Below are 26,705 nucleotides of genomic sequence, written 5' to 3' on the forward strand. Positions count from 1 at the left end.
AAAGATGCTTTTGGTCAGGGTGTTTTATCACAGCAAAAGAAATGAAACTAGCATAGTGCATTCTTATGTAGAGACTAGAGCTTGATGTCAGGGTTGTCAGACCAGAAATAAAGGAAAGGTGATAGAATTCTAGCCACTGAAAATGACCTAGAAGTTTTGTATCTGTTACAGAAAGTAGCCACAGAAAATTTGCTTTGACTTGCAGGAAAAGGATGATTGTATTGTGTCCACACAGTGCTTATCACTATTAGAAAGGGATGGGCTGTTGGTGTACATAGCAGCAAGGATGAATCCCAGTGTTACTGACAATGGTAAGTCAAGAAGGTGCACTGATTCCACTTGAAGTCTAGAAACTGCAAACTAACATGTAGCAACAGCAGATCAGTAATTCTGTGTAGACTTAGAGAAGAGGAGGAAAGTTTTGTGTGTTGATTATATTTATATTCTTCTAATTATACCTCAAAACTTAAAAAAGAAAATAGCCAAAAATATAGAAAAGCTACCCTAAGAATTTCTCAAAGCTGGACATGGTGCTGCTTGCCTATTATCCCAGCACTTGAGAAACTGAGGCAGAAGGATTGATTGCCACATGTTGGAGGCCAGCCAGGTCTATATAACAAGACCCTGTTTCTAGAAAACAATGAGAAGAAAATTCCTCACCTATAAAATTGGTACACACCCTGAAGTTTGTTGTCCTACATACCATGCAAAGTAATGTTATATGTAGCTGAAGTTTTCCTGTGTCCCACCTGGCCCAAGGTCAGAACAAATCTCTCACCTACCAGTCCTGCAGCCACTTGGACCCAAGTAAACACACAGAGGCTTATATTAATTAAAACTGCTCAGCCATTAGCTCAGACTTAACTATTGACTAGCTCTTACACTTCAACTCAGCCCATTCTGTTAATCTGTTATGTCGCCACATTTTCCATGGCTTTACCTGTGTGCCATTACATGCTGCTCCCTGGACGATGGGCTGGCATCTCCTGACTCATCCTTCCTCTTCCCAGAATTCTCATTGTCTGCTTATCCCGCCTATGCTTCCTGCCTGGCTACTGGCCAATTAGCATTTTATTAAACCAGTGTACAGAAGCATTATCCCACAGTAGTTATACAAGAACTCCTATTAATGACTGATGGGAATGCCGAGCATTACATCCATGGTAGAAGAGAATTTGGCAATATCCAACAAAACTACTTAGGCATTTGCTCTTTGACCCAACAGCTCTAGGACTCTAAAGAAATGAAATGAGCTTTAAAATCGAGTCTTCAGAATAATGGAAGTAGAGCTCATATTTGTCATAATCCAATTAGAGGGCAGAATGAAACTTCAGATAGGATAAGCAGGGCATAGTGGGGAATGCCTATAATCTTAGAACTCAAACTGAGGCAGGAGAATCTTAGTTTGAGGCCCTGTCTTAAATGACTACAAAGTTGAAAACTTTATTGTCTTTTTAATATTAAAAACAATAGTTCGGAATGCTGATTCATACCATAAAGATACATGCTCAGCTATGTTCATAGCAGCACTATTTGTATTAGCCAGAACCTGGAAACAACCTAGATGCCTGTCAACAGAAGAATGGATGAAAAAAATGTGGTACATATACACAATGGAGTACTACTCAGCAGAGAAAAACAATGAAAGCATGAAATTTGCAGGCAAATGTGTTGATGTAACCAACCGTCTTATTAAATAAGAAACACAGAAACAATGTAAAAGAGAAAGCCGAGAAGTCAGAGCTCAGAGCTAAAATCTCACCCTTCCTCCTGCTGTCCCAGCTTCGCGAAAAGAGACCTACTTCCTGTCGGTTCGTATTTTTAAAGTATGTTGTTCTGCCTTCTCATTGGTTGTAAACCCAAACACATGACTGCCTCGTCACTGTCTGAATGTACAGCCCCCTAGGTCTTAAAGGCATATGTCTCCAATGCTGGCTGTATCCCTGAACACACAGAGATCTTATGGGATTAAAGGCGTGTGCCACCACCGCCACACTCTTGCTATGGCTCTAATAGCTCTGACCCTGAACACACAGATATCTATGGGATTAAAGGCGTGTGCCACCACCGCCACACTCTTGCTATGGCTCTAATAGCTCTGACCCCCAGACAACTTTATTTATTAACATACAATCAAATTAATATTTCAGTACAAATCAAAATAATATTTCAATACAATTAGATTACCACCACACAAATGGATGGAACTAGAAAAAATCATCCTGAGTGAGGTAACCCAAACCCAGAAAGACATTCATGGTATGTATTCACTCATAAGTGGATTCTAGATATAAAATAAAGAACAAATCAGACCACAACCCATAGAACCATGGAGGCTATATATATAGCATGGAGGTCCCTAGGACGACTGTGGCTTATAATAAATTTCAGTTTTACTCAATTATTGAAAAAAAAAAATAGCCAAATGAATGGAAACATAAACTATGAACCAAAGGCTGAGGGGCCCCCAGCTGGATCAGGCCCTCTGAATAGGTGTGACAGTTGATTGGCTTGATCTGTTTGGGAGGCAACTAGGCAGTGTGACCAAGCCCTGGGCTCATTGCATGAGTTGGCTGTTTGAAACCTGGAGCTTATGCAGGGACACTTGGCTCAGGCTGGGAGGAAGGGACTGGACCTGCCTGGACTGAGTCTACCAGATTGATTGCAGTCCTTGGGGGAGGATTTGCCCTGGAGGAGGTGGGAATAGGGGGTGGGAGGGGGACAATAGGGGAACCCGTGGCTGATATGTAGAACTGAATGGTATTGTAAAATAAAATAAATAAAATTAAAAAAAAAAAAACCCAATAGTTCATTGCCGGGGCATAGGTGCTTTCATCTAAGGTGGAAGTACTGTATAGCTGAGAAGGAATGAAGAGGATCTTGATCACAGGTGTGGTGTGTGCCTGTCTTCCTAGTACACTGGAGGTTGATGTATGAGCGTCATGTTTGAGACATGGGGACTGGAGAGATGGCTCAGAGGTTAAGAGCTCATACTGTTCTTACAAAGACCCTGAGTTCAGTCTCCAACACCCACATTGGGTAGCTCCTAACTACCTTTACCAGGGGTGTCTGATTCTCTGTTTTCCTTGGGCACCTGCTCTCAGGTGCACACTTACACAGACACACACACATAATTAAAAATAATGAATATGCAAAAAATGTTTGAACCCAGCCTGTGCTATATAGGAAGAAATACACACACACACACACACACACACACACACACACACGCATGAGCACATGACTAACGTAAACAATAATAGGTCCAGCCAATATTGTTTACTGCCAGGGTCTGTGGAAGAGTCTAACAACCAGCTGGGCATTCTAATCTGAAGGATATTCAAATATCTAAGCACACTGAATTCATTAGTCCATTCACTTTATTCTTCTAAGTAAATCCTATCTACACAGTTTCTTTTCTGTTCTCATACTTAGGCTCCTCTCAGTCCCTCCTGCTCTCAGTACCCCCTGCTGTTCTCTCATCTCTATCTAGTTCTTTCCATCTCTGTCCTCATTTTAGTTCTCAATCCCCGTGCTCTCAGAGAACCAGTATATACATACACATGCTCTCAGAGAGCCAGTATATACACACACGTGCTCTCAGAGAGCCAGTATATACACATGTGCTCTCAGAGTACCAGTATATACACACACGTGCTCTCAGAGAGCCAGTATATACACACACATGTACTCTCAGAGAAGCAGTATATACACACACGTGCTCTCATAGAGCCAGTATATACACACACGTGCTCTCAGAGAGCCAGTATATATACACACACGTGCTCTCAGAGAGCCAGTATATACACACACGTGCTTCTCAGAGAGCCAGTATATACACACACGTGCTCTCAGAGATCCAGTATATATACACACACGTGCTCTCAGAGAGCCAGTATATACACACACGTGCTCTCAGAGAGCCAGTATATACACACACGTGCTCTCAGAGAGCCAGTATATACACACACGTGCTCTCAGAGAGCCAGTATATATACACACACGTGCTCTCAGAGAGCCAGTATATACACACACGTGCTCTCAGAGAGCCAGTATATACACACACGTGCTCTCAGAGAGCCAGTATATACACACACGTGCTCTCAGAGAGCCAGTATATACACACACGTGCTCTCAGAGAGCCAGTATATATACACATACGTGCTCTCAGAGAGCCAGTATATACACACACGTGCTCTCAGAGAACCAGTATATATACACACGTGCTCTCAGATATCCAGTATATATACACACACGTGCTCTCAGAGAGCCAGTATATATACACACGTGCTCTCAGATATCCAGTATATATACACACACGTGCTCTCAGGGATCCAGTATATACACATGTGCTCTCAGAGATCCAGTATATACACATGTGCTCTCAGACAGCCAGTATATACACACACATGTGCTCTCAGATATCCAGTATATACACACACACATGCTCTCAGAGAGCCAGTATATACACACATGCTCTCAGATATCCAGTATATATACACATATGTGCTCTCAGAGAGCCAGTATACACACACACACACACACACACACACACGTGCTCTCAGAGAGCCAGTATATACACACACACGTGCTCTCAGAGAGTCAGTATATATACACACGTGCTCTCAGAGATCCAGTATATGCACACACATGCTCTCAGAGAACCAGTATATACACACACACATGTGCTCTCAGAGAACCAGTATATACACACACACGTGTGCTCTCAGAGAGTCAGTATATATACACACGTGCTCTCAGAGATCCAGTATATACACACACGTGCTCTCAGAGAACCAGTATATACACACACACATGTGCTCTCAGAGATCCAGTATATATACACACACGTGCTCTCAGAGAGCCAATATATATATATACACACACATGTGCTCTCAGAGATCCAGTATATATACACACACGTGCTCTCAGAGAGCCAATATATATATATACACACGTGTATGGTGGTATTTTATTTGTACTGAAATGTGATTTTAATTGTATGTTAATAAATAAAATTGCCTGGGGGTCAGAGCTATTAGAGCCATAGCAAGAGCGTGGCAGTGGTGGTGCACGCCTTTAATCCCAGCACTTGATAGGCAGAGCTAGGTAAGTCTCTGTGTGTTCAGGGATACAGCCAGCATTGGAGACATACAAACTTTAAGACATGGAGGGCTGTACTTACAGGCAGTGATAAGGCAGTCACGTGTTTGGGTTTACAACCAATGAGCAGGCAGAACAGAAAGACTATCTAAAGACAAACACACAGGAAGTAGGTCTCTTTCAGAGAGGCAGGACCACCACAGGAGGAAGGGTAAGGTTTTAGCTCTGAGCTCTGACCTCTTGGCTTTCTCTTTTACATTGGTTCTGTGTTTCTTATTTAATAAGATGGTTGGTTACATCTACACACATGCTCTCAGAGAGCCAGTATATATATATACACACACACACGTGCTCTCAGAGAGCCAGTATATAAACACACACACGTGCTCTCAGATATCCAGTATATATACACACACGTGCTCTCAAAGAGCCAGTATATACACACATGTGCTCTCAGAGAGCCAGTATATATACACACACATGCTCTCAGATATCCAGTATATACATACACGTGCTCTCAGAGAGCCAGTATATACACACATGTGCTCTCAGAGAGCCAGTATATATACACACGTGCTCTCATAGAGCCAGTATATACACACACGTGCTCTCAGAGAGCCATCATATACACATGTGCTCTCAGAGAGCCAGTAGATATACACACACGTGCTCTCAGAGAGCCAGTATATATACACACACACGTGCTCTCAGAGAGCCAGTATATATACACACACGTGCTCTCAGAGAACCAGTATATATACACACGTCCTCTCAGAGAGCCTATATATATATATGTATATACATACATACACTGGCTCTCAGAGAGCCAGTATACATAACCAAAAAGTAATTCTTTGGCAAAGCAATGCAAGGCTTGAAGTTTTCAGGGTGGCCGAGGGAGGTGATAAAGATCCACACATAAATCAATAATTGTCAGCTTCCAATTACAACCCAAAAGGGGAGTGACTAAAGAGGAGTTCTCTAGTAGGGTCATTAAAGGCTAAGATCAATTAGGGAATCTAGGAATAGCACCTGGTTGAGGAGGAATTAAAACTTAATTTGAACAAAAAAGAAGCTTGGCACCTATGCCTTCCTGGCCTTGATGACAATCTCCTTGTGTCAGTGGGAAGTAACTACCTTAACTTAGTAATTAGCAAGTGGCTAAAACATCATCCCAGGAATGTGAGCAGTAAATCTCTTAAGCTAGGTCTTGTATAAATATTCCGGGGTAAAGGTAAGGAGTTGAGGATTTAATTGCTAGTGGTTATTTTCTCTTATCTGTAGGTGAGATGAGCTAATGTTTATGTGCAGTTTTGTGCTTGGTAAAAGGTATCTTCGCTGAAATCCTTTTTTTTTTTTTTTTCTGGAGAATGGCCCTGGCCAGATATGTGTTAATGAAAAATAAACACAGCTGGGGACAGTTATCCAATTACCCTAAATGTATAAGGTGAGTTTTGCCCCTAAGACTGAGATGCAATCATGAGATTACATGTACACATAACATGGAAATGCATGGTAAATGGGGAGAATCATAGCTGTTATTGCACTAGAAGTTTACAACAACAAGAAACAGTTTATTCAAAAGGCAGTAATTCCATAACGTCTTGTGTGATGGTTTCCTCTAACAGAACCCTTAGTTCTGATAGGTTGACCTTCTGAACTCTAGTCGCTGCTGTATGCTCTCATGGACTTTTGCTACTAGCGGCTCTCAATGCACAGCATTATATTTCATGCAATATGAATGTATGCTTGTTTGTTGCTTTGAAAAACAAACAAAAAGGAAAATGAGAAACGGAAGATTGGCCTGCAGTATTCCAACCAGGACCTGTAATTCCAAAGGTTCTGGTTGCACCCAAGAATTTGCATTTCTAGAATGACCAGGGAATTTGAAAACTAGAATGACAGGGTCCAACCAAAAGGCAGGATAGCAGGTGGAAAGTTGTGACTGCTGAGTAACTTGGCCCCATTCAGAAGGTTTAATGAATATGCAAAGCTCTATGAGAGTGCTAGAGTGAAATTCAAGATTAGCACTTGAACTAAAAACATAAGAGACACCTGCAGCATAATAGGGTGATGTTTTCTCATAGTCACAAATATAAATGTCTATACTTCACTAATGAACAATGAACCAGAATCTTTCAAAATACGTGTCTCAGAATTTCAAAATGAAACATTTTGTAGAAAGCAACAAACCATGTAAGTAAAGGAAGTTGGGTACCAGATGTGATGGCACCTTGAAGGAAACAAAAAGAATCAATGCTTCATCATAGCCACATGTAGCTGGCTACATTTTAATTGATTAACTTGAAATTTAAAACTACTTCAGTTACACTGGTCCATCTCAGTGCTCTGTAGCTTCATGTGTTAAGTGGCTATCACATCAGAGCAAGCATATCAGAACAAGTCCATCCTGTCCTCACACCAACTAGCACACATTTAATAGACTCAACAATACTCACTAAGAAGCCTGAGTTACATAAAAAAAGATAGGTTGTTCTTTTTCAAACTAAATTCAAAGACTAATGTTGGAGCCAAGGGACAATGTTTCATCATTAATCCAAGAAAGAAAGGGGTATGCTGAGCACGTTTGGTTCTGTCCCAAAGGCCATTTAAGGAAAAGTTACAGTAAAAGGACTTATCTTTCCTGTGCAAATGCCCAGTGCTGCAATCAACCTGGGAAAGTAAGCACAGGAACCATTGTGGCTTAGAGGTAAACTGCTAAGTTAGATATGTATAAAAACATGCATGCATCAGTGCATACCCAAAAATATCTTTATGCAAAGGATAGGACAATGACTCACCCATTTCAAGAGTGAACATTGTAGAATGCATCAAGCACCCCAGCTCCCAGAAAAGGCCAATGTTTAGAAAAGTTCTAAAGAAAAACAAGAACTTTCAAAGTAGCTCAGAGAAATTAGGCTAAAGGAAAGACTGGCCCAATATGCAGACACATGATATGATTAACATTACAGTAGGGAGGACGATGTTATCTCATTTATTTCTCAACTCCTGGAAAGCTTAGAACAGACCTGGTTAGGAGGAAACTGAACCTGAGATAGGGTAAGGAGATAGATGATGGTGCCTGGAAGACAGCTGTCTGTAAGCTGTTGGAGAAGGTAGTCTCCTTGGGACTGAACCTTTATAGGATTCAAAGCTGGAGACTTGTCAGTAAACAGGTAGTAGAGTCCCAGGTTCTGTAGGTATGGGCCTCAGGTCTGCAGAAGTAACTGCTTCCAGCTGAAGTTTGTCTGTACTAGAAAATTTCCAGATCAGGTAGCAAAATTATGGTTGTTAATATTATTTCTGAAAAAGAGAAAAGGAGCCAGAGATAGGACAGGATAAAAAATGGATTTCAGAATCTAAATAAAAGAACTGGAAAAGTCTGAAAGATTATTCAACAAGTGAGATGTACAGTTTATGAGAGATTTTAAAAATGAATTCACTAAATCATGGGAGAAAATCCACCTTAAAGAACTTTGTAGATTTCTAGGTAAATGCCAAAGCTATGAGATAGTTTCTTTGAATAATTTGAAAAATCTCATGGACAAGAACAAGAAAAATGGGACAGAAAATGATACAGTTGGGAGTTGATCAGATCTATAGCTATGCTAAATAATGGATGATTGTCCACATGGAAGAAAGTTTCAGGTGTACGAGGCCATTCTCTTGGTCCTTGGACTGTTCAGCCTTAGCAATTAAACTAAAAACCCACAAAGGTAGCATAGCAGTTACGATGATAAATCGGTCTTCACTGAATGAGGAATAGGAAAGCTGGACTAATCCTGTGGCAGAACTGGAATAACTGTAGTATCTTAAACTGTACACAGCACACAGATCTTGGTGGAAGGATGGCCTGATGCATGTGAATGTGAACACAACAGGTTGGTAGTTGCTCCAACACTGTGCATTACTCAAATTCAGGAGCATTCCAGTTATAAAAGCATCATAGAATTAGTATCCAGAATGAAGGAAGGCAAGTTTATAATTATAGGAGTAAGCACCAAAAGTGTTAATTAAGTACAGGAGTCCAAGTAGAGGTCACAGACCAAGGACATTATCACTTTAGGACCAAACCTTACTGGGGCCATTCACAAACGAACTTATTTGTGCAATCCCAGGGAGGCTGAGGTTCAGCCGATATAAGCAAGTGGGAAGGCGGGAGGGTGGAGTACGGACTGATGGACAAACTCCAGGGTCCATAAAATGTCACTTTGAGTTTTCGACGAGAATTTCCCGCGGTTGGTGCACATCACTTTTACACCATTCTTATCTATGCAGACATAACGGGAGGTCATCAACTCAAGTGAAGCTTTCACCACTTCCCATCCCAGGTCGAGGCGTTTTGTAAGCTTGGGTTGGCCCGGAGTGGTCTGTTCTCTTTTGAACTTATCCACCTCAGGTCCAGGACAAGACACGCACCTGGGCTGGGCAGGAGGGCGGGGCAGGGTCGGGATGAAAGGCACCGGGTGCTACTAGCAAGAGGAGGCGGGGCCCAGACTAGCCTCACGGCCCTCCAGACGTTGCGTGGCAACTGACCACGCCTGCTAAGTGACTCAAAGACACGCGCTTCCGTTGTTCCCAGGAAGTTGTGGGCTCCTGGTCTTGCCCGGGACGGAGGCGGAAGCGCAGCGTTTGGAGCGGGCCGCATTACCGCTGTGCATCAGCCCATGGCGGCCTACTCCTACCGCCCAGGCCCGAGCGCAGGCCCTGGCCCTGCTGCCGGAGCTGCGCTGCCAGACCAGAGCTTCCTGTGGAACGTCTTCCAGCGGTGAGGCCGGCGCTGCCCCGTTCCTCCGGCTCTTGGGAGGATCCTTGGTTTCCAGGGCCTACTCTCCGGTTCTCTCTGGCCTTCTTTCTCTCGGACCTCCCTTGCAGTCGTTCCTACCCAGCTCCATCCCCGGCTTCCTGTCGTCTACAGTAGCACAAGGCTTGGGGTCATGTTGGCAGTTCCTTTTGCTCAGGGCTGAGGGGCGCGGACCAGCTGCCCTACAGGGTCTGGGGTGCTTGCTTTAGGAACGGGACAGATCTTGAGTCAGGAAAACAGCATCAGTAAAAAGAGCCGGCTACTACTGCAGTGTTTTCTGTCCCTGATCGTCCTTCTGAATCGCCAGATTGTCACCCCACTGACTCGTGGCCAAGGAATGACTTATTTGCCCTAGAGAATCTTTATCTAGTACGAATAATATAAACTGGTGCAGGTGTAAATTTAGACGGACTTGAAGAACTAAGAGAAATTGTTCCTTAATCTCTGGCACACCTGGGGGCATGTGACATTCCAGCTGAGCTAAGAGAAAGGTCTGGCCGGAGTAACATTCCAGACCTAGTGTAGGTTGATAGAAATGATGTTTTAGCCTTGTTTTATTTTTCCTTTACTTTTCATCACCAACTTACCCGGTCTTTTTTATTTTGTAGGGTTGATAAAGACAGGAGTGGAGTGATTTCAGACAATGAGCTTCAGCAAGCATTATCCAATGGTGAGTTGAAGCCTGATCTATTCACAATAAGCAGTTTCTTTCTTGGAATTATTTCCAAATAAGGAGGTCCTGCAGTTACCAGTATAAGGTAAAGGTGTTTCTAAGCTACTGTGTCCATATTTTCTTGATTATCATTATTGTTGCCTCACTGAGCTCCAAATGTATGTGAGCCTCAGAAAATGCTTTCTGAGAAACGGGAGCCACAGTGTAGGCCTTGACTAGCTCTGCGTCAGAGGTCCCTTAGTTATCTAGAAGGCCTTTTACCTACTTGGGTAAATCAATCTTAGCAACTCCTCTGAAGAGGATCATCAGGGACACTGAAAAATTGTCAGGTGACATTTAGATGTAATTTTTTAGTTGTTGAACAGTTTCAAGATGGTTCTTAAGTATTTTTGTGGAAATATGTTTGCTGTAAGAACTGCTAAAACTCTGGGGCCAGTTTGGGAAATAGATATATGGCAAGTGATGTCAGCAGGATCATGGGGAGGTATTTATGTAAATGTGAGGAACACTTTGTATCCCAGCAGAATTGAGAGGATTGTGGCCTTTGTATGGAGCTAGCTCTCCATGGAGTCATGTTTTTTCTGGTGTCAGTGTTATTAATCTTTAGTGGTACCATTAGAGACAATTAAAATAATTATTTAATTTTAAGATTTATTTATTTGTATGAATGTTTTACCTGCTTATATGTATGTGAACCAGGTGTATGCCTGCTGCCCATGGAGGCTAGAAGAGGGCACCTGACCCTCTGGAACTGGAGTTGCAGATGGTTGTAAGCCACCATGTAGTTGCTGGGAACCAAACGTGGGTCCTCTGCAATGGCTGGCAACAAGTGTTCTAAACCTCTGAACTGTCTCTCCAGCCCCAACATTTCTTCCTTCCTTCCTTCCTTCCTTCCTTCCTTCCTTCCTTCCTTCCTTCCTTCCTTCCTTCCTTCCTTCCTTCCTTCCCTTTCTCTCTTTCTTTCTTTTTTGACAGTCTCATGTTCTAGGCTGGCCTGGAACTTCTAAGTAGGCAAGGATGACCTTGAACTTCCAATCCTCCTGCATCTAACTCCTAAATACTGAGTGCTGGTTTATTCTGTACTGAGCATAGAACCTAGAACTATATGCACAGTGGGCAAATACCCTACCAACAGAGTACATCCATGATCCTAGAGACATTTTTCTTATTAAATATCATTTGTAATTCTTAAGGTGTGGCTGTCTTTTCTTATTATTATATTTAGAGCTTGTTTCTCCCCAGGTGAGCTGTATAAGCTTAGGAAGGTATTAGTTTCAAGATGTGATGAAAATTTTAAAAGGCTCATTTTTGTTATAATGGGGATTATTTTTCTGTAATTGGTTGGATAAAAGGGAGAAGGCAAGTGAGATGCTAGATAGTGCCTCATAGCCTTGGCATCAAAATTAAAGCCCTCTGCCATCCACTTATGCTAGGCATTCTTGTTTCACTTATATTTTCAGAGTGACCTTTAAACTGACACAATTTTTATTACTTAACCTGTGGGGACCACAGGATGTGTTGTTGAGGGACCACTTTAAATCATGGTGGTTTTCTGTTGCCTGATGGTATAATGATGCTGTATAAATTAACCACTGTGTTGTATTACCGTATTGGGAAAGTAGACTTTGACAAGTTATCAGGGAAAAATCGAAGTCTACAGGAGCAGCCACACCCATGTGGTATGAAGTATATCTTCCAGTGAAGAGAAGTAGGGAACTAGAGTCCATGGCAGGATATAGGCAGAAAAATAGGTCCCTAGTGGTTTGGCGCATGTGTTTAGTGACCTACGTCTGGTACAAACCAGGTAGAAAAGCACAAAGGCTTCAGAGTAAAAGGAAGTGACAGCACCTCAAAAACACCGGTATCACCTGCTCTGTGAAGCTGTGAAAGAACTGGAGTTTATGCTCATTGATAATCTGCTCTCTTTCCAAATAGTCGGAATACAGAAAATAAAGTAAAATTTAATTATGATTGCTGAGAGGTGGAAAATAGACAGTAAAGATGAAAGGTTAACAATAAGCCATAAATTTGGCTTCAAAATTTTTAGTAGCTAATGTGAAGAGGAACATGTATTCAGTTAATGTACAAACAAAAACAAATAGTCACTGAAGCCTCTTGGGACACACAGATTATTAAGCTTGTAGGTCTGTACAAGGTCTGTGCACTCATGGGGCCAGTTCTTATGCTCCCAGCATGAGCCAAGGATTTTCCCTGTTTAGCTTGGGCACTGATTTCAAAATGATTCTGACTTGAATTAGGGCTTAGTGTCCTTCAGGCAACTGTTAAACTTCTTTCTCTCTTTTAGGAAATTTAATTATTGTGTTGTGGAAGGAAATATGAAGTTAAAAATAGCTTGGTTTCTCCCTTCAGTTTAGACCTCTTGGTTGCTGTGTACTTGACACCATGCTAGGAGTGTTTGTGGGTACACTGGGCTTCTGTGAGATTTATTTACATAGAAGTATGGTCAGTGGACAGAAAGACATAGAATGGGATTTGTTTTCTCATCCCTGCAACTGCAGTACCTGCTAGAAGCAGCTCATGAAAAGAAAAATTTGTTTTGGTTCACAGTTTTGGTTCAATCCATCCAGAAAGGAGGGGGGGGTTTGGTGGGACAGAACCATTTACTTCATGGCAGCTAGGGAGCCTAAAAAGAGGAATACTGGTGTTCCTCTGTTCCTCCAGCTGTCTCTTCTTTCCCTTTTATTCTGTGTGGACCCCATCCCATGGAATAGTGCCACCTACATTCAGGGTAGGTCTTTCCCTTAAGTTAATTGCATCTGGACATGCCCTGATAAACATGGAAATATATCTTATTAATCTCCTAGGTGATTGATTTTTAAATCCAAGTGGACAATGAAGATCAGCTATCACAGGATTTCTCTTACCTTTATGAAATAATGTATCACAAACTTCTTTGGGACTTCTTGGGTTATATATTAAAAATTAATTTTTCTCAAGCTCCTTTTTGGCGTGTATTTGTTGATTAGTCTTTTGTGAAGTGTAGCCCAGGCTGACTTTAATTAAAACTTACTGTTTAGTTGAGGATGATTTTGAACTCATAATTTTCCTGCCTCTACCTCCCAAGTGCTGGGGTTATAGGCACTTGTCACCACACTCACCTCTTTTTAGTGCTTTTGAAGTAGATTTGACTTAACAAACATATTATTAGTGATTTGAGATGCATGTTTTCAGTTGTACTTTGAAAATAGTCTTTTTTTTAAATTTCTTTTGGAGACGTTTTTATCAGTAGAGTTCTAGGATAAAAAAAAAAAAAAGCTGAGGCAAATCACACTCACATATAAACAAGATGATTCCCTGTAAAATTCAGTCACTTATGCCTTTTCCTCACCATTGGCCTTGTTACATGAGTGACAGTCTGCAGCTGGAGAGTTTCTTTCCAGCTCCTGCCAAGCCCCTCCAGTCCCAGAGCCCACTTAGAAAATAAACACACCAACTCTTATATTATTTAAACTGCTTGGCCACTAGCTCAGGCCTATCATTGTCTAGCTCTTACTTTTATATTTAACCCATTTCTATTAATCTATACTTTGCCACATGGCTCGTGGCTTACTGGTACCTTACATCTTCCTTGTCCTGGCGGTGGCTGTAGGCAGTCTCCTCCTCTGCCTTCCTGTTCCCTCAATTCTCCTCTCTGTTAGTCCCGCTTATACTTCCTGTCTGGCTACTGGCCAATCAGTGTTTTATTTATACAGAGCAATATCCACAGCAACAGTCTTTGTTGCCCTGTGTTGGTGCAGAGGGAGTTTGAGATCTATTTATGTCTTTGACAGTTGGGTGGGGAGAATAACTCAATTGGCTGGATTTCCCTGGGCACTGAAAGTTCTTTTGTTTTGTTTATTTGATACAGGATCTCACTGTAGCCCAGGCTGGTCTCAACTCTCCATCCTCCTGCTTCTGCCTCCTAAGTACTGGCATCCCAGGCCTGCACTATCATGTCTTGACTTCTTTGCCTAGGCAGTTTACGACAAAGATGTGATTTGTGGCAGAGAGCATTATTTTCCTCTGGACAACTGGAGCTTAGTGGCTGACTACTGAAAAATGATAGACTCTCAGGTTCAAGACAGTTGCCCTGCTGATAGCCTGTGCTATAGTAGAGTATGTCTCACTGATTCTAGGAACCCATTCCTGGTTTTCCACCCAATTATCCCTTGCTACTTTACTCTTTGTCCCTTCTGTAAAAGGAGCTGTTATAGTGAGTCTTATACTAGAGAGTTGTCAAGCCTGAATGTGGTCTTTGGGACCCTAGGCACAGTCTGACATATCTACTCTCCCCAGAAATTTGCACAACTGAAGTTCTGTGGAGAAACAGCACCGAGCCTCTGGTAACCAGATCTTCTGGTGTCCCAGGGAGCAGGTCCCTGCTTGCAACCTCTGTTCCAGAGCAGGCTACTGACTCATAGACTGTCATAGACGAGTCACTTAGAGCATCTTATAAGTTTATCTTCTTTTGTCTAATTGCTATTATGTCATTTGTTTTCAGGTACTTGGACTCCGTTTAATCCAGTGACTGTTAGGTCAATCATTTGTAAGTATCTATGCAGACAGGCTAGGTGGTTGTTTCTGTGGGTGCTGCTATAACCCCAGTCACATTGAGTGGGCTCTTATGTTTCATTCTCCCTGCTTCCGTATTTCTAGATGCTTTCACTTATTGGTTAGTTTAAAGTTACATCTTAGTCTGTCCTTTCCATTTCTAATTCAGAGGTTATAGATGCATAAAATTTTCATATTACAGTTTTCTCTAAGCCTTATTTTGTTATTTTGGTAGTATCTTTTAAAAAATTCATTTTTGTGACTTTTATTTAAGTATTTTAAGTAATTGTCTTCTAAACTTTAAGAAATGCATTTATTTAAGAATTACATATATTAACTTATATCTACTTTACCTTGTGTTACTTATGACTTTGAAGTCTATAGGAAAGAAGGTAGTCTACATCTAATAATTCTTCTTGTTGAATTTCATACATGTAACTGATTTCCTTCATGTTTTAGTTACTTTTCTTTGTTTTGCAAGCTAGTGTTTGGTTGAATTTAAAATGCATGTACCAAGGCCTGAGCTGGAGTTGGGTCCTGCAAGGATTTTCATCATTTCTTTCTTACCAGGATTATCAGTTATGAGTTCTTCCTGTGTCTTAGTTACTTTTCCATTGCTATGATAAAACACCACGACTAAGGCAACTTATAGAAGAAAGAGTTTATTTGGGCTTACAGTTTCAGGAGGTTAAAGTTCATAATAGTGGACAGCCTGGCAGTAGGCAGCAGGCAGCAGGCTTGGCAGCGTGAACAGGAAACTGAGAGCTCACATTGAGAATTAAACTGATTTTTTTTTTTTTTTTTTTTTTTTTTTGGTTTTTCGAGACAGGGTTTCTCTGCGTAGCTTTGCGCCTTTCCTGGAGCTCACTTGGTAGCCCAGGCTGGCCTCGAACTCACAGAGATCCGCCTGGCTCTGCCTCCCAAGTGCTGGGATTAAAGGCGTGCGCCACCACCGCCCGGCTTAAACTGATTTTTTAAAAAAATAAAATTCAAAGTTCCTAGGATAATAGATTAGGGCATCTTCTAATTAAAACAAGGCATTTCTTGCCCTAGGAGAACTCCTCTGAGCCTCCCTCTGGAGGTGTGTACCTGGTCAGTAAGTAAAAGGGTTAACTCTGGCTCAAGCCCAGGAGCTAGAATAATCGGGGACTTAACCTTTGCATACCATTTTCCTTCTTATAAAGTGAGAGTACTTTTTGGGGGCAGGAGGCACTTTCGGAGTTTCTCTGTGTAGCTTTGGAGCCTGTCCTGGAACTCACTCTCTAGACCAGGCTGGCCTTGAACATACAGGAGATCCGCCTGCCTCTGCCTCCGGAGTACTAGGATTAAAGGTGTACGCCACCACCACCAGGCTGGAGTAGAGTACTTTTAGTGTTTCTGTTTTCAGAACTTTCTGAAGTATAAAACATTGTGGGTTGTTTTTTTTTGTTTGTTTGTTTGTTTTTTGTTTTTTGTTTTTTTTTTTTTGGTTTTTCGAGACAGGGTTTCTCTGTGTAGCTTTGCGCCTTTCCTGGAACTCACTTTGGAGACCAGGCTGACCTCGAACTCACAGAGATTCGCCTGCCTCTGCCTCCCGAGTGCTGGGATTAAAGGTGTGCGCCACCACCACCTGGCTAACATTGTGGTTTTTTTAATTGTCTACCTTTTATACATCTGTGAGTGTGTGTTCTGGTTGCCATTACTTAGGAGCTAGTGTTGGGTTACTGTCTTCTACACTCCCTCCACCCTAGGCAGGGATAACTAGACTTTTAGGAATCTTGTAATCAACAAACTAACCTTTAGCCAGCTGGTAGCTCCGTGCCAGCACCTGAAGGCCTTAGAGGTGATATGAAACTGTCAGTTCTGTACTATGATGGTCTTTTGCTGTTGAACATGCAAACTTAATGCTTGTCTGGTATTCCTCTGCATCTCAGCTATGTTTGACCGAGAAAACAAGGCTGGTGTGAACTTCAGTGAATTTACAGGTGTTTGGAAATACATCACAGACTGGCAGAATGTCTTCCGCACCTATGACAGGGACAACTCTGGGATGATTGACAAGAACGAGCTCAAGCAAGCACTCTCAGGTTTTGGTAATTCACTTGTCTTAATTGTATAGCATATTTCATTTTGGAATATAGGAGTCTCTCAAGCTTTGTTTTACTCTGTTCAGTTTATTGATTTTTTTTAACCCAGTCCATGTGAAATTTCTGTTTATATTGCACAGGTTCATATTTTGATTCTATTTTTGTCATGAAGATTTATATGTGACATGGAGTCTTTCACACAGTGTTTCATCCAAAATGAGATAAGGGCTATGCAAATCATGTACTTTTTGTGAAATGAGATGATATGAGCAAAATTGAGAATGTGGCTTTTGGAACAATTTAAAGTAGAAAACCAGAAATACAGTGGTGTGGAGAAGTTGGCAGCATATACGTAGTGGTTTGTCGAAGTACATGGACACAGTGATAACACTAAGAAACAATTCTATAAATAATAAAAGTTTATCAGTCCATTCAAATTTTGCGTCAGTGGGAAATTATGAAGTGTGTGTGCCCATTCTCAAATGCATTTAGCACGTGTGTGCTTGGTGTGGGCTTAGGCATGCAAAGTGTGCTGTGTTTCTTACAAATATTCATAGTACCTGTCCAGAGTGTAATTAGAGGCTCCCAGAACTAGCCTTGAGTCTGAGAGAAAACTGGAATTTTTAATTACAAAACAATCACTGAAATGTTTGCATCCCATCTATAACTTGTCATGACTATATCAAGATTCAAATTTGGAACAGTTTCATATAGTACTTTCTGTTCTTTTGCCCTTACCAAACTCTTCTGTATTTTATCTTTTGAAAGATTGTTAATAGATGTCTTCTAGAAAAATTTTATTAAAAAATGAACTATAATCTAGTGTATTGTGACTATCTTGAGTTTTACTTTCCTAAAGTATATTATTTCCTACTAATATAGCTTCTATAATTCTGCCATTTCTCCTTCCAGCATGACAGTGACCACCCCTTTTCTTTCATCCTCTCCCTTCTCATTTTGTCCTGGGGCCAGTTAGAAGCATAAGTGCCCTCTGTGTCTTGATCAGACCAAGGGCATTTCAGAATCTTCTACAGGAAAGGTGTTTGGTCAGGGCCCAGTGGGCCATCTTGGGCAGTGCCAGCATCTCTCACTTTTCCAAACATTTCTCAGCTCAGCAATCCCCTGTGAACTCTCCTGGTAGTCATGCCATGGTTTTTCCTGTTTGTCCTGATATATTTCTCTTAAGTCTTCAGGAAAAAGAAATGTCTTTCTGTTTGCATACTAATTTGGAATATTTTTGGTGGCAGCTGTTAGGAAGTTGGCTTTGGAAGCAAAAGTTCCTGTTCTAACTCCTGAAATAGTTGTTGCTGCTGGGTAAACAGGAGCTTAGTAGAGAATAAGAGAATCTGGTGTTTCAGGCTAGCCCAGTGATACCTGTGGTTCTAGTGAGGCACCTGGTGAGGCTAATGATTCTTCTGTTCACTGAAACCATTGCTACTAAGTTCTGTGGCCAGGTACAGAGATCTGGATGGGCATGTACACTGCCCTGTAGGTGTGACTTTGGTTACTTGTTAGTTACTTTACCTGCAGTAAAGCCATCTGTTCTGGTGGGCAGCACAGTTGAAGTGAATAATCCCCCTTACCCCCAAACCCTGCACGTCTTTGAGCATCCCCTTTTCTGTGTAGCTTCAGGCAGCTTGTGTAGTTTGGATTTGTTGTTTGTTTGGTTTTTGTTGTTGTTGTTTTAATCATAAAAACTTATGAAAGTATAGTGGATCTCCACTTACCTATATTTCCAGCCATGTTCAATCTTGTTGCATCTGCTTAATTCCTTTAATAGTGGAGGCTTAGGCAAATCTGAAGCCTGTGGCATGACCGCCAGGTAATATGGTTGCTTACCATTGACTCATTTCACAAGGTTACTGAGTTTTAAAAATGCTCTGTGTAGGTTAGGATTAGACAAGACCTACATATAGCCCTTCTCATGCCATTTGCTGGTTGGGGGAACACAGATTAGTACCAGGCAGATCAGTAGAGATCACTAATTTCAATCAGGCTGTGTGTGTGTGACTGCAACCCTCAGGAAGCACAGGGTTGTATTGCTTCTGGTAATGGAACTTCATGTCCAGGTGCTCACTTCCTGGTGCTGACCAATCTGGCCACAGATTAGTGGCCTGGAACAGTGGTGTCAATGGAGTTATTTTTCTGGTGGCGTCATACCTTCTGTTAGTTTCTAGGTAGAAAAGGACCTTTGCCTAGTACCAAGGGTGTGGGCTATTGGAAGTAGACACAGAATATTTCCATTTCCATTCAGTGAGATTCTCACACACGGGGCAGATTTAGAGAGTAGATATGTCTCCATACTACCTCACTCAGACCCTTCAGCCTTCTTGTGAAGACATTCCACCTGGTCTATCCTGAGATAGTCAAGACTGACTCCAGGGCATGTCCCTGGTTGAGAATTATGATCTGATCTTGCTACTTATGCAAGAGTGCAGGCCTCTAGGTGGCCTTATCCTATTAGATAGAAACAAATTGGTATGCAGCCTGGCAGTCAGCAGGCTGGTCTAATATGTGTCTCACTGGTCAGTCCTAATCAGGCCTCAGGGCTGAGCACAAAGCATTTCAGTCCTAAGGCAGGGCTATTCTTTTTTCTTTTTTATTAACTTTTTTATTCATTTTACATACCAACCACAGATCCCCCTTTCTTCCCTTCACTTCCCCCCCAGCCTCCCCCCACCCCCAACCGCCTTCCATTCCCTCCTCTGACAAGGTAAGGCCTCCCATGGTGAGTCAGCAGAGTCTGGTACATTTAGTTGAGGCAGGTCTAGGTACCTCCCCCTGCATCAAGGCTGTGCAAGGTGTTCCACCATAGTTAGTGGGCTCCAAAAAGCCAGCTCATGCACCAGGGATGAGTTCCCACTAGTTTGGTTTGGTTATCTCTGTAGGTCTCCCCATCATGATCTTGATGCCCCTTGCTCATAGAATCCCTCCTTTCTCTCTTCAGCTGGACTCCTGGAGCTCAGCCTAGTACTTGACTGTGGATCTCTGCATCTGCTTAAGGCAGGGCTATTCTTGTGTGCCCTTGTATTGAAGGAACTCTTTTGAGACCAGTTTACTGCCAAATTTTAGCCCTTTAGGGAGCATTCTTTTATGGTTTACTTCTTTGTAGTTTACTTTGCTATTTGTATGTCTTTTGTCTTTGCTTTCCCTACAAGAATGCCAATTGTCAGAGAAATTACAAGTTAATTATAGCAAAAATGGGGTTGCTTCCATGCACAGACAAGATAGATCTCTTATATATTTGTTCTCATTTCATTGGCCCTTTCCTTATCCTGGCAGGAGGACAACAGTATCTGTCTTGCTCTGTCTACACCTGGGCCCAAGCTCTGTTCTCAGAGGGTCAGGGCTTAGCCAGAGCCATTATTACCTCACATGCTAGGTGTAAGGAAGTGAGACATGGCAGCTGTTTCCTATGGGCTATCTCTTTCAGATTTAAATTGGAGGTCCCATCTTCTGCTTGATCTGTAAGAAAGGGGGCTCCTGTAGCAGTTTTAATGTCACACATTTGTTTAGGGTTCTAGAATATAAGTTCCTGTCTCCACTCCCCGCAACTGCTCTGGAAGGTGCTTTGAACATGTTTTTGTGTTTGAACATTTATCAGTATAATGATTAAGTTTCATACAGTAATTAACTGTGAGATTCAGATAATAGGTGTACTTATACTTACAAAGCTTCCAACAAGACTGAAAATCAGTAAAAATATTTCAGCACCTGGATTTTGTCTCCTGCCTCAAAAAGGACACCATGGTCACACAGGGAAGGAAACAGATGAAGGGTGTCCTCCTTAAACATGGCCTCTGGTCATGTCTGTTATGTCTGGTGTGTCCACACATCTTCACAGCTGTCATCCCCTGCTAAAGACCCTTTCAAACACACTCAGTAATTTGGAAATGGAATTATAATGCCAGGTCATTTGTTATTGATCCTAAACTCCACGAGGCATAGTGACACATTATTGATTCTAACCTTTATAAGACTGATTAGCTGTATTTCAGAACCCTGATCCCAGATGAACTATTTTTTGTAAGGGTCCCCATCAGTTACCTTCTTTCTTTATGTTGAGACACATGTAACTAGAGCTGTTAGGGATATTTTAGTTTTCATAGCATCTTCTAATGATGAATGACCTAGGACAGCAAGTCACTGAAAACATTCATTTCTAGATGAGTTGACATAGTGAGGAGTCTACTGGGTTCAGGAATACCAAGTCTAACTGCCTTGTGGATGTTTCTTAGGCACAGGCAGAGTGAGTACAGTTAGCTAACATAAACCAGTGAGCTCATAGGAAGCAAGACAGCAAGCAGCACATTCTGTTACTACTCAGACTTGCAAGTTGGTATTGGTATGTAAGACCACTCCACAGTTCTGACAACATATTTATATCAGAATATTGTATTTAAGTAGTTATTTAGTTTCCACAGTGCCTTTCAGTAAGTTTGTACTTTTTTTTTAATCTCTAATTTCTACCTAATCACTGTTTAATCTGAAGCCTTGGGGTCTTAAGAAGGAAAGCTTAGCCAATATAAGGTATAATTCATGCTTTATTCCTCTCCTAGCCTGTCTTGACTCTTATCTTCCCTCTCCAAGGCTACCGGCTCTCTGATCAGTTCCATGACATCCTCATCCGAAAATTTGACAGACAAGGACGAGGACAGATCGCATTTGATGACTTCATCCAGGGCTGTATCGTCTTGCAGGTGACCGAGCAGCTTCATATGGGTTTGCTGTGACATGCAGAGGTGGGAGTAGGGGGCAGGAATGGAGGAGCCACCAGAGTGAGTACTTCCTTCTGTTTAAATTTTGGAGCTAGGAATACTTTTTTTTTTTTTAACCCTTGGAACTAGGATCATTTGCCTCACAGTGATGTTTCAGTAGTTGTACCATAAGATTATAATGACCTGGAAAATGTCTATTTCCTATTTTTTTTTTTTTTTTTTTTTTTTTTTGGTTTTTTGAGACAGGGTTTCTCTGTGTAGCTTTGTGCCTTTCCTGGATCTCGCTCTGTAGACCAGGCTGGCCTTGAACTCACAGAGATCCACCTGCCTCTGCCTCCCGAGTGCTGGGATTAAAGGTGTGCACCACCACCGCCTGGCCTGTTTCCTATTAATGTCACAGCTGTTATGACATCATAGCATAAGACATTATATTTTTATGGTAAAGCTGGTATAATGAACCTTGATGCTAGTCATATGTAAGTCTAGCAATATGTTTATATATAGTACATAGTCCTTGGCAATAATAATTGACTTATATAATTGAAATACTATGTAATACTATTTATTTTTTAGAACAAGGTCTCTATATCTCTGGCTGGCTTTAAATTCACTATGTAGCCTATGCTGGCTTTAAACTTATTTTCAAAATAATAAATTATAGCTGTGAACCATATGCTTTACTTTTTATCGCTACAGTATATGTACCTTCTACTTACTAAAAAAATACAAAGAAGTGCTGGAAAGAGCATTCATTGTTATACCAGCATTAGCCTCCTATATTCCATCCTTGCTGTGACCCCTTGATTGTGCCAAGCAGCCAATCATTGATGACCTATGCTATCTAGGCATGATAAGCAAACTCTAGAGTATGCAGACACCCATTCATTGCTTAGTGCATGTTCCTGTCAAAGAAGCAGGCTCTGCTATTTCTTCTAGGTAGAGGTCTAGGTTCTCTAGGTTTAAGCTTTGGAAATATGGTGCATTGATTAGTCCTTATGTATATTAAGATTTTTGCTATAGAAATTTTCAAACAAAAAGTAACAACAGAGGTAACAGTATGATGATCATACTTCACAGCTGTTAGCTCAAAGTGGGTTATATGTGACACATCCATGCTCTGGCCCCTTTATCTAAAGTAGATTCAGTTCATAGAAAGCAAATGTTTTCTCCTTTAATACTTCAGTGGAACCTGTTGTTAAGAGGTAAGTCCTTAGAGATTGAACCTAGGCTGAGGTCACTTACATTGGTTGCAGAACCACTGAGAGATGTGGACAGCATTAAGCCTTGAGATACAATGTAGAATTTTGGAAAATATTCTCAGTGTTGTTCTAGTTCAAAGAAAATCAATAAAAGTGTATCTCCTCTGATTGGATTGCTAATTACAATGCTGCTTGATTTCTTAAAAAATGAATCTGAGGGCCTAGAGAGATGACTTAGCAGTAAAGAGCACTGGCTGCTCTTCTAGGTGATCCAGGTTTGATTCCCAGTACCCACATGGTAGCTAACAACCATATATGACTCCAGTTCCAGAGGATCCAGTACTCTCTTCTGGCCTGCATGGGCAATGAGTACACATGGTGCACAGACATACAATCTGGCAAAACACCCATACACATAAAACAAAAATAAATCTTTAAAAAAGTCATTCTGGGTCTAGTATGGTGTAAGCCTATAATCCTAGCTTCCAGGAGCCTGAGCTACAAGATTCATGAGTTCTAGGCAAAGCCTAGCTACATAACAGTAAGTACCCTGTCTTAAACAAACAAATAAAAAGATCTTGGCATGTCACCCCCTGTTCTTCATCCTGTTGGATAACTGGTCTATTAGTATTCAAGCTTCAAGTCTCTGAAAGAAACTACCTCTGCTACTACTCTCTCATGAGGTTAGGGATGCTTCCAGTGTTCTCTGAGCACTTTAAAAAGAGATTTTATGTGAAATCTCATAGACTGTGTCTGAATTATTATAAAGTTAGAGTTCACATTTATAAGTAAAGTTCTGATCCTTACATTTCTGGGTATGCAAAGGTTTGGGTTTTTTATTTTTTCAGCCTCCTGGGTAATCTAGTCAAGTCCAGAAGAAGCTCTCCACTCTGTACACCTTGTACTCTGTTGGTATTGTTTCCTGAGGGGTGGGGTGGGGTGGACAGCCAGTTTCTTGGATCAGTTTTACCTTTGGGAAAATGACTGAAAATGCTAGAAAGGTGGAGAATCTAAAAGGAAAGAGAACATTGTATGATATAGGTAAAAGTTTCCTCAGAAATGTGTTTCTTTTTTTTTCTAAAAAGCCCAGGCTGGCATTGATTTTTCCCTGTGTAGCTGAGGGTGGCCTTGAACTCCTGGTCTTTCTACCTCCACTTCCCAAGTTCTAAGATTACAGACTTGAATCAGCACTCTCAGTAATTCATTATTCTTTGTGTTTTGTTTTATGGTACTGGGATTGAAACTAGAGCCTTGCACAGGTTAGGCAAACTTACTCTTTGCTACAGTCATTTGTTACTGACAGAGACATGTTCTGGAGGATGTGTTATTAGGTGAGGTTATTGTGCAAACATGAGTGTGCTTACACATAATCTGGATGGCAGAACCTGTTATACATGTGAACTGTATTGTATGGCATAACCACTGTGTTAGCTTTCTTTATCTTACCATTAAAAAAAATGACATAAATCAATTAGAAATAAGATTTAGGTTCACAATTTTAGAAGCTTTAGTCCAGATTTGGCTTGTTGCTTTGGGGATTTGTGACAGGCAGACAGGAAGGTGATTGGAGTCCCAATAACCCTTTCATGGGTACACCACTAGTGGCCTAATTTCTTCCCACTAGGCACCACTTCCCTAACATACCGTTTAGACAGAGTTCCTAACACGTGTTTTTTGTTGTTGTTGTTGTTGTTTTAAGCAGATATTTAAGATTCAGATTGTAGTGTCTTATAGTCCAGAACTGACCAAGACATAGTTTTGTGGCCACATGACTAGTTTGTTTTGTGATAATAGTATTTTGTGGAGAGTAGGGAACATTGAGACAGACTCTTGCTATGTAGACCAGGATGGTCTTGAACAGTCTTCCCTCAGCCTCAGTGCTGAGATTCAAGTGTGTGATACCTCCTTGCTTTTTTTTTTTTTTCTTTCACAAAAAAACCATTCATGTCTAAAGTAGGAAGTAGACCATGAACTGTTGAGTCTTGATGTGCTGGGGCTGTTGTTTTCTGTTAACACATAATATTCCCTTGTGTCTTTGGTTTTGTTTTGTTTTGTTTTCATTAGAAATACTGAGAACATACTTATGGTCTTCATGAGTCTATTCAAAATTGGCATGCATGTAACCTAGTCTTACAAAATGTGAGTGAAATCTGGGCATGATAGCACCATGCCTTTAATCCCAGCACCCGGTGCTCTGGAGGTAGAGGCAGACAGATGGATTTCTGAGTTCAAAGGCAGACCAGGCCAGCCAGAGTTACATAGTTGTTCTCTGTCTCAAAAACATAAAACAAATAACAACAAAATGAATGGAATAAAATGGTCTTGCTCATCTACTTCTTACCTGTCTGGGTCCAAAGTCTGCTGGAGGGGAGATGGGCTAAGGAGGCTGAGCCCTGCATAATGCTTACCCACTGCATGTAGTTGGCCCTTTCCCCACTGGGCCCTTCAACACGTGGGCCCTTTGGGCATATAGTCAAGATTCAAAGTGTCTCTGTTCAGGCTACACAGACCAGGTCCATGAGATGGTTGTGAAATGTGAAGAAGGGTCTATGTGGTATATAGTTGGCTAGGCCTGCCATACCCTTTGTTGTCCATAGAGGCACTGACTAGAGGTGCTCAAAACTACCCCTGTGCTTTCCTGTGTGAATGCCATTGCAGTATCCTTCTAAGAGATGAGGGAAATGCATGTGCTTCTGAGATTGGGTCCCCAAATGTCTTTTTAAAATGTCTTCTATCTAAGTATACTGTTCTGTCCAGTAAATTCTCAATGTCTATGCTTCTCCCAGAGGTTGACAGACATATTCAGGCGCTATGACACGGATCAGGACGGCTGGATTCAGGTGTCTTATGAGCAATATCTCTCCATGGTCTTCAGCATCGTATAACCGGGCCTTGTGAACAGCAAGCACAGCGTGCAAAAAGACTGAAAATGCCAAATCCCTTACCTGTGATGAAACAGGGCACAAGTGCAGTTAGATGCTGTTCTTCCTGTAGGCTGTATAATTACTACTTGGGGACCTGGCTGTACATATGTGAATAAGCTGGTTAGTGATTCTGTAGTGGCACCCTAGCTACACTGTTATAATACAAACCTTGGGTTTGCTGACTAATTGTGCCATGAGGTGAAACCTAATAATGGTTCGGGATTCTGCTCTCAAACTATCATGTTCTCTTCTAGATGTCTCTAATTCTGTAGTTGAAATGCTTTTATTAGCCAATAGGATTTTAAAATAATATGGAACTTGCACAGAAGGCTTTTCATGTGCCTTACTTTTTTAAAAAAGAGTTTATGTATTCATTGGAATATGTAACATAATAAAGTAATGATACAGACTGTTGCCTACTCTTGTCTTTTTTTTTTTTTTTTTTTTTTTTTTTTTTTTTTTTTTTTTTTAATAAAACAGGTGGAAGAAATGTACCCATTGTTGCTGCTCTAGTTGGTGGTGTGAACCTGGGAGAGTGGGGTCTAAATTGAGGCAGACTAAAGTCTCATGCAGTAGCCAACTTTATTTAGAGCGTAAGACAATTTACACTCTGAGGGTTAAGAAGAATCACATGAGAAAGGTGTTCAATCACAAGGACAAGACACAT

General features: G+C 41.3%; 1 protein-coding gene across 2 annotated transcripts; it reads left to right on the plus strand.

Annotated features, from left to right (window-relative positions):
• The first annotated feature begins 6,472 nt into the window (after positions 1 to 6,472).
• On the plus strand, positions 6,473 to 26,448 carry Pdcd6 (programmed cell death 6). 2 transcript variants are annotated; one of them, XM_006990027.4, is made up of 6 exons: positions 6,473 to 9,871; positions 10,516 to 10,577; positions 15,082 to 15,126; positions 17,045 to 17,203; positions 21,788 to 21,897; positions 25,901 to 26,448. In XM_006990027.4, the coding sequence occupies exons 1-6, from the start codon at positions 9,771 to 9,773 to the stop codon at positions 25,997 to 25,999; spliced, it is 576 nt and encodes a 191-aa protein (XP_006990089.1). In that variant the 5' UTR covers positions 6,473 to 9,770; the 3' UTR covers positions 26,000 to 26,448. The 2 variants fall into 2 exon arrangements, with proteins under 2 accessions (XP_006990089.1, XP_006990090.1); XM_006990028.4 differs by having other exon boundaries at positions 17,045 to 17,197.
• The last annotated feature ends 257 nt before the right edge of the window (positions 26,449 to 26,705 follow it).

Source organism: Peromyscus maniculatus, chromosome 15 (genome assembly GCF_049852395.1).
Source record: "Peromyscus maniculatus bairdii isolate BWxNUB_F1_BW_parent chromosome 15, HU_Pman_BW_mat_3.1, whole genome shotgun sequence".
Classification (NCBI taxonomy): domain Eukaryota; kingdom Metazoa; phylum Chordata; class Mammalia; order Rodentia; family Cricetidae; genus Peromyscus; species Peromyscus maniculatus.

Bases quoted from the DNA above. Each gene is read 5' to 3' on its own strand.
- Pdcd6 (XM_006990027.4), top strand. From the start codon at position 9,771: ATGGCGGCCTACTCCTACCGCCCAGGCCCGAGCGCAGGCCCTGGCCCT. The intron at 10,578-15,081 runs GTGAGTTGAAGC...ATTTGTTTTCAG, and splicing joins TCAGCAAGCATTATCCAATG to GTACTTGGACTCCGTTTAAT. The intron at 15,127-17,044 runs GTAAGTATCTAT...TCTGCATCTCAG, and splicing joins GACTGTTAGGTCAATCATTT to CTATGTTTGACCGAGAAAAC.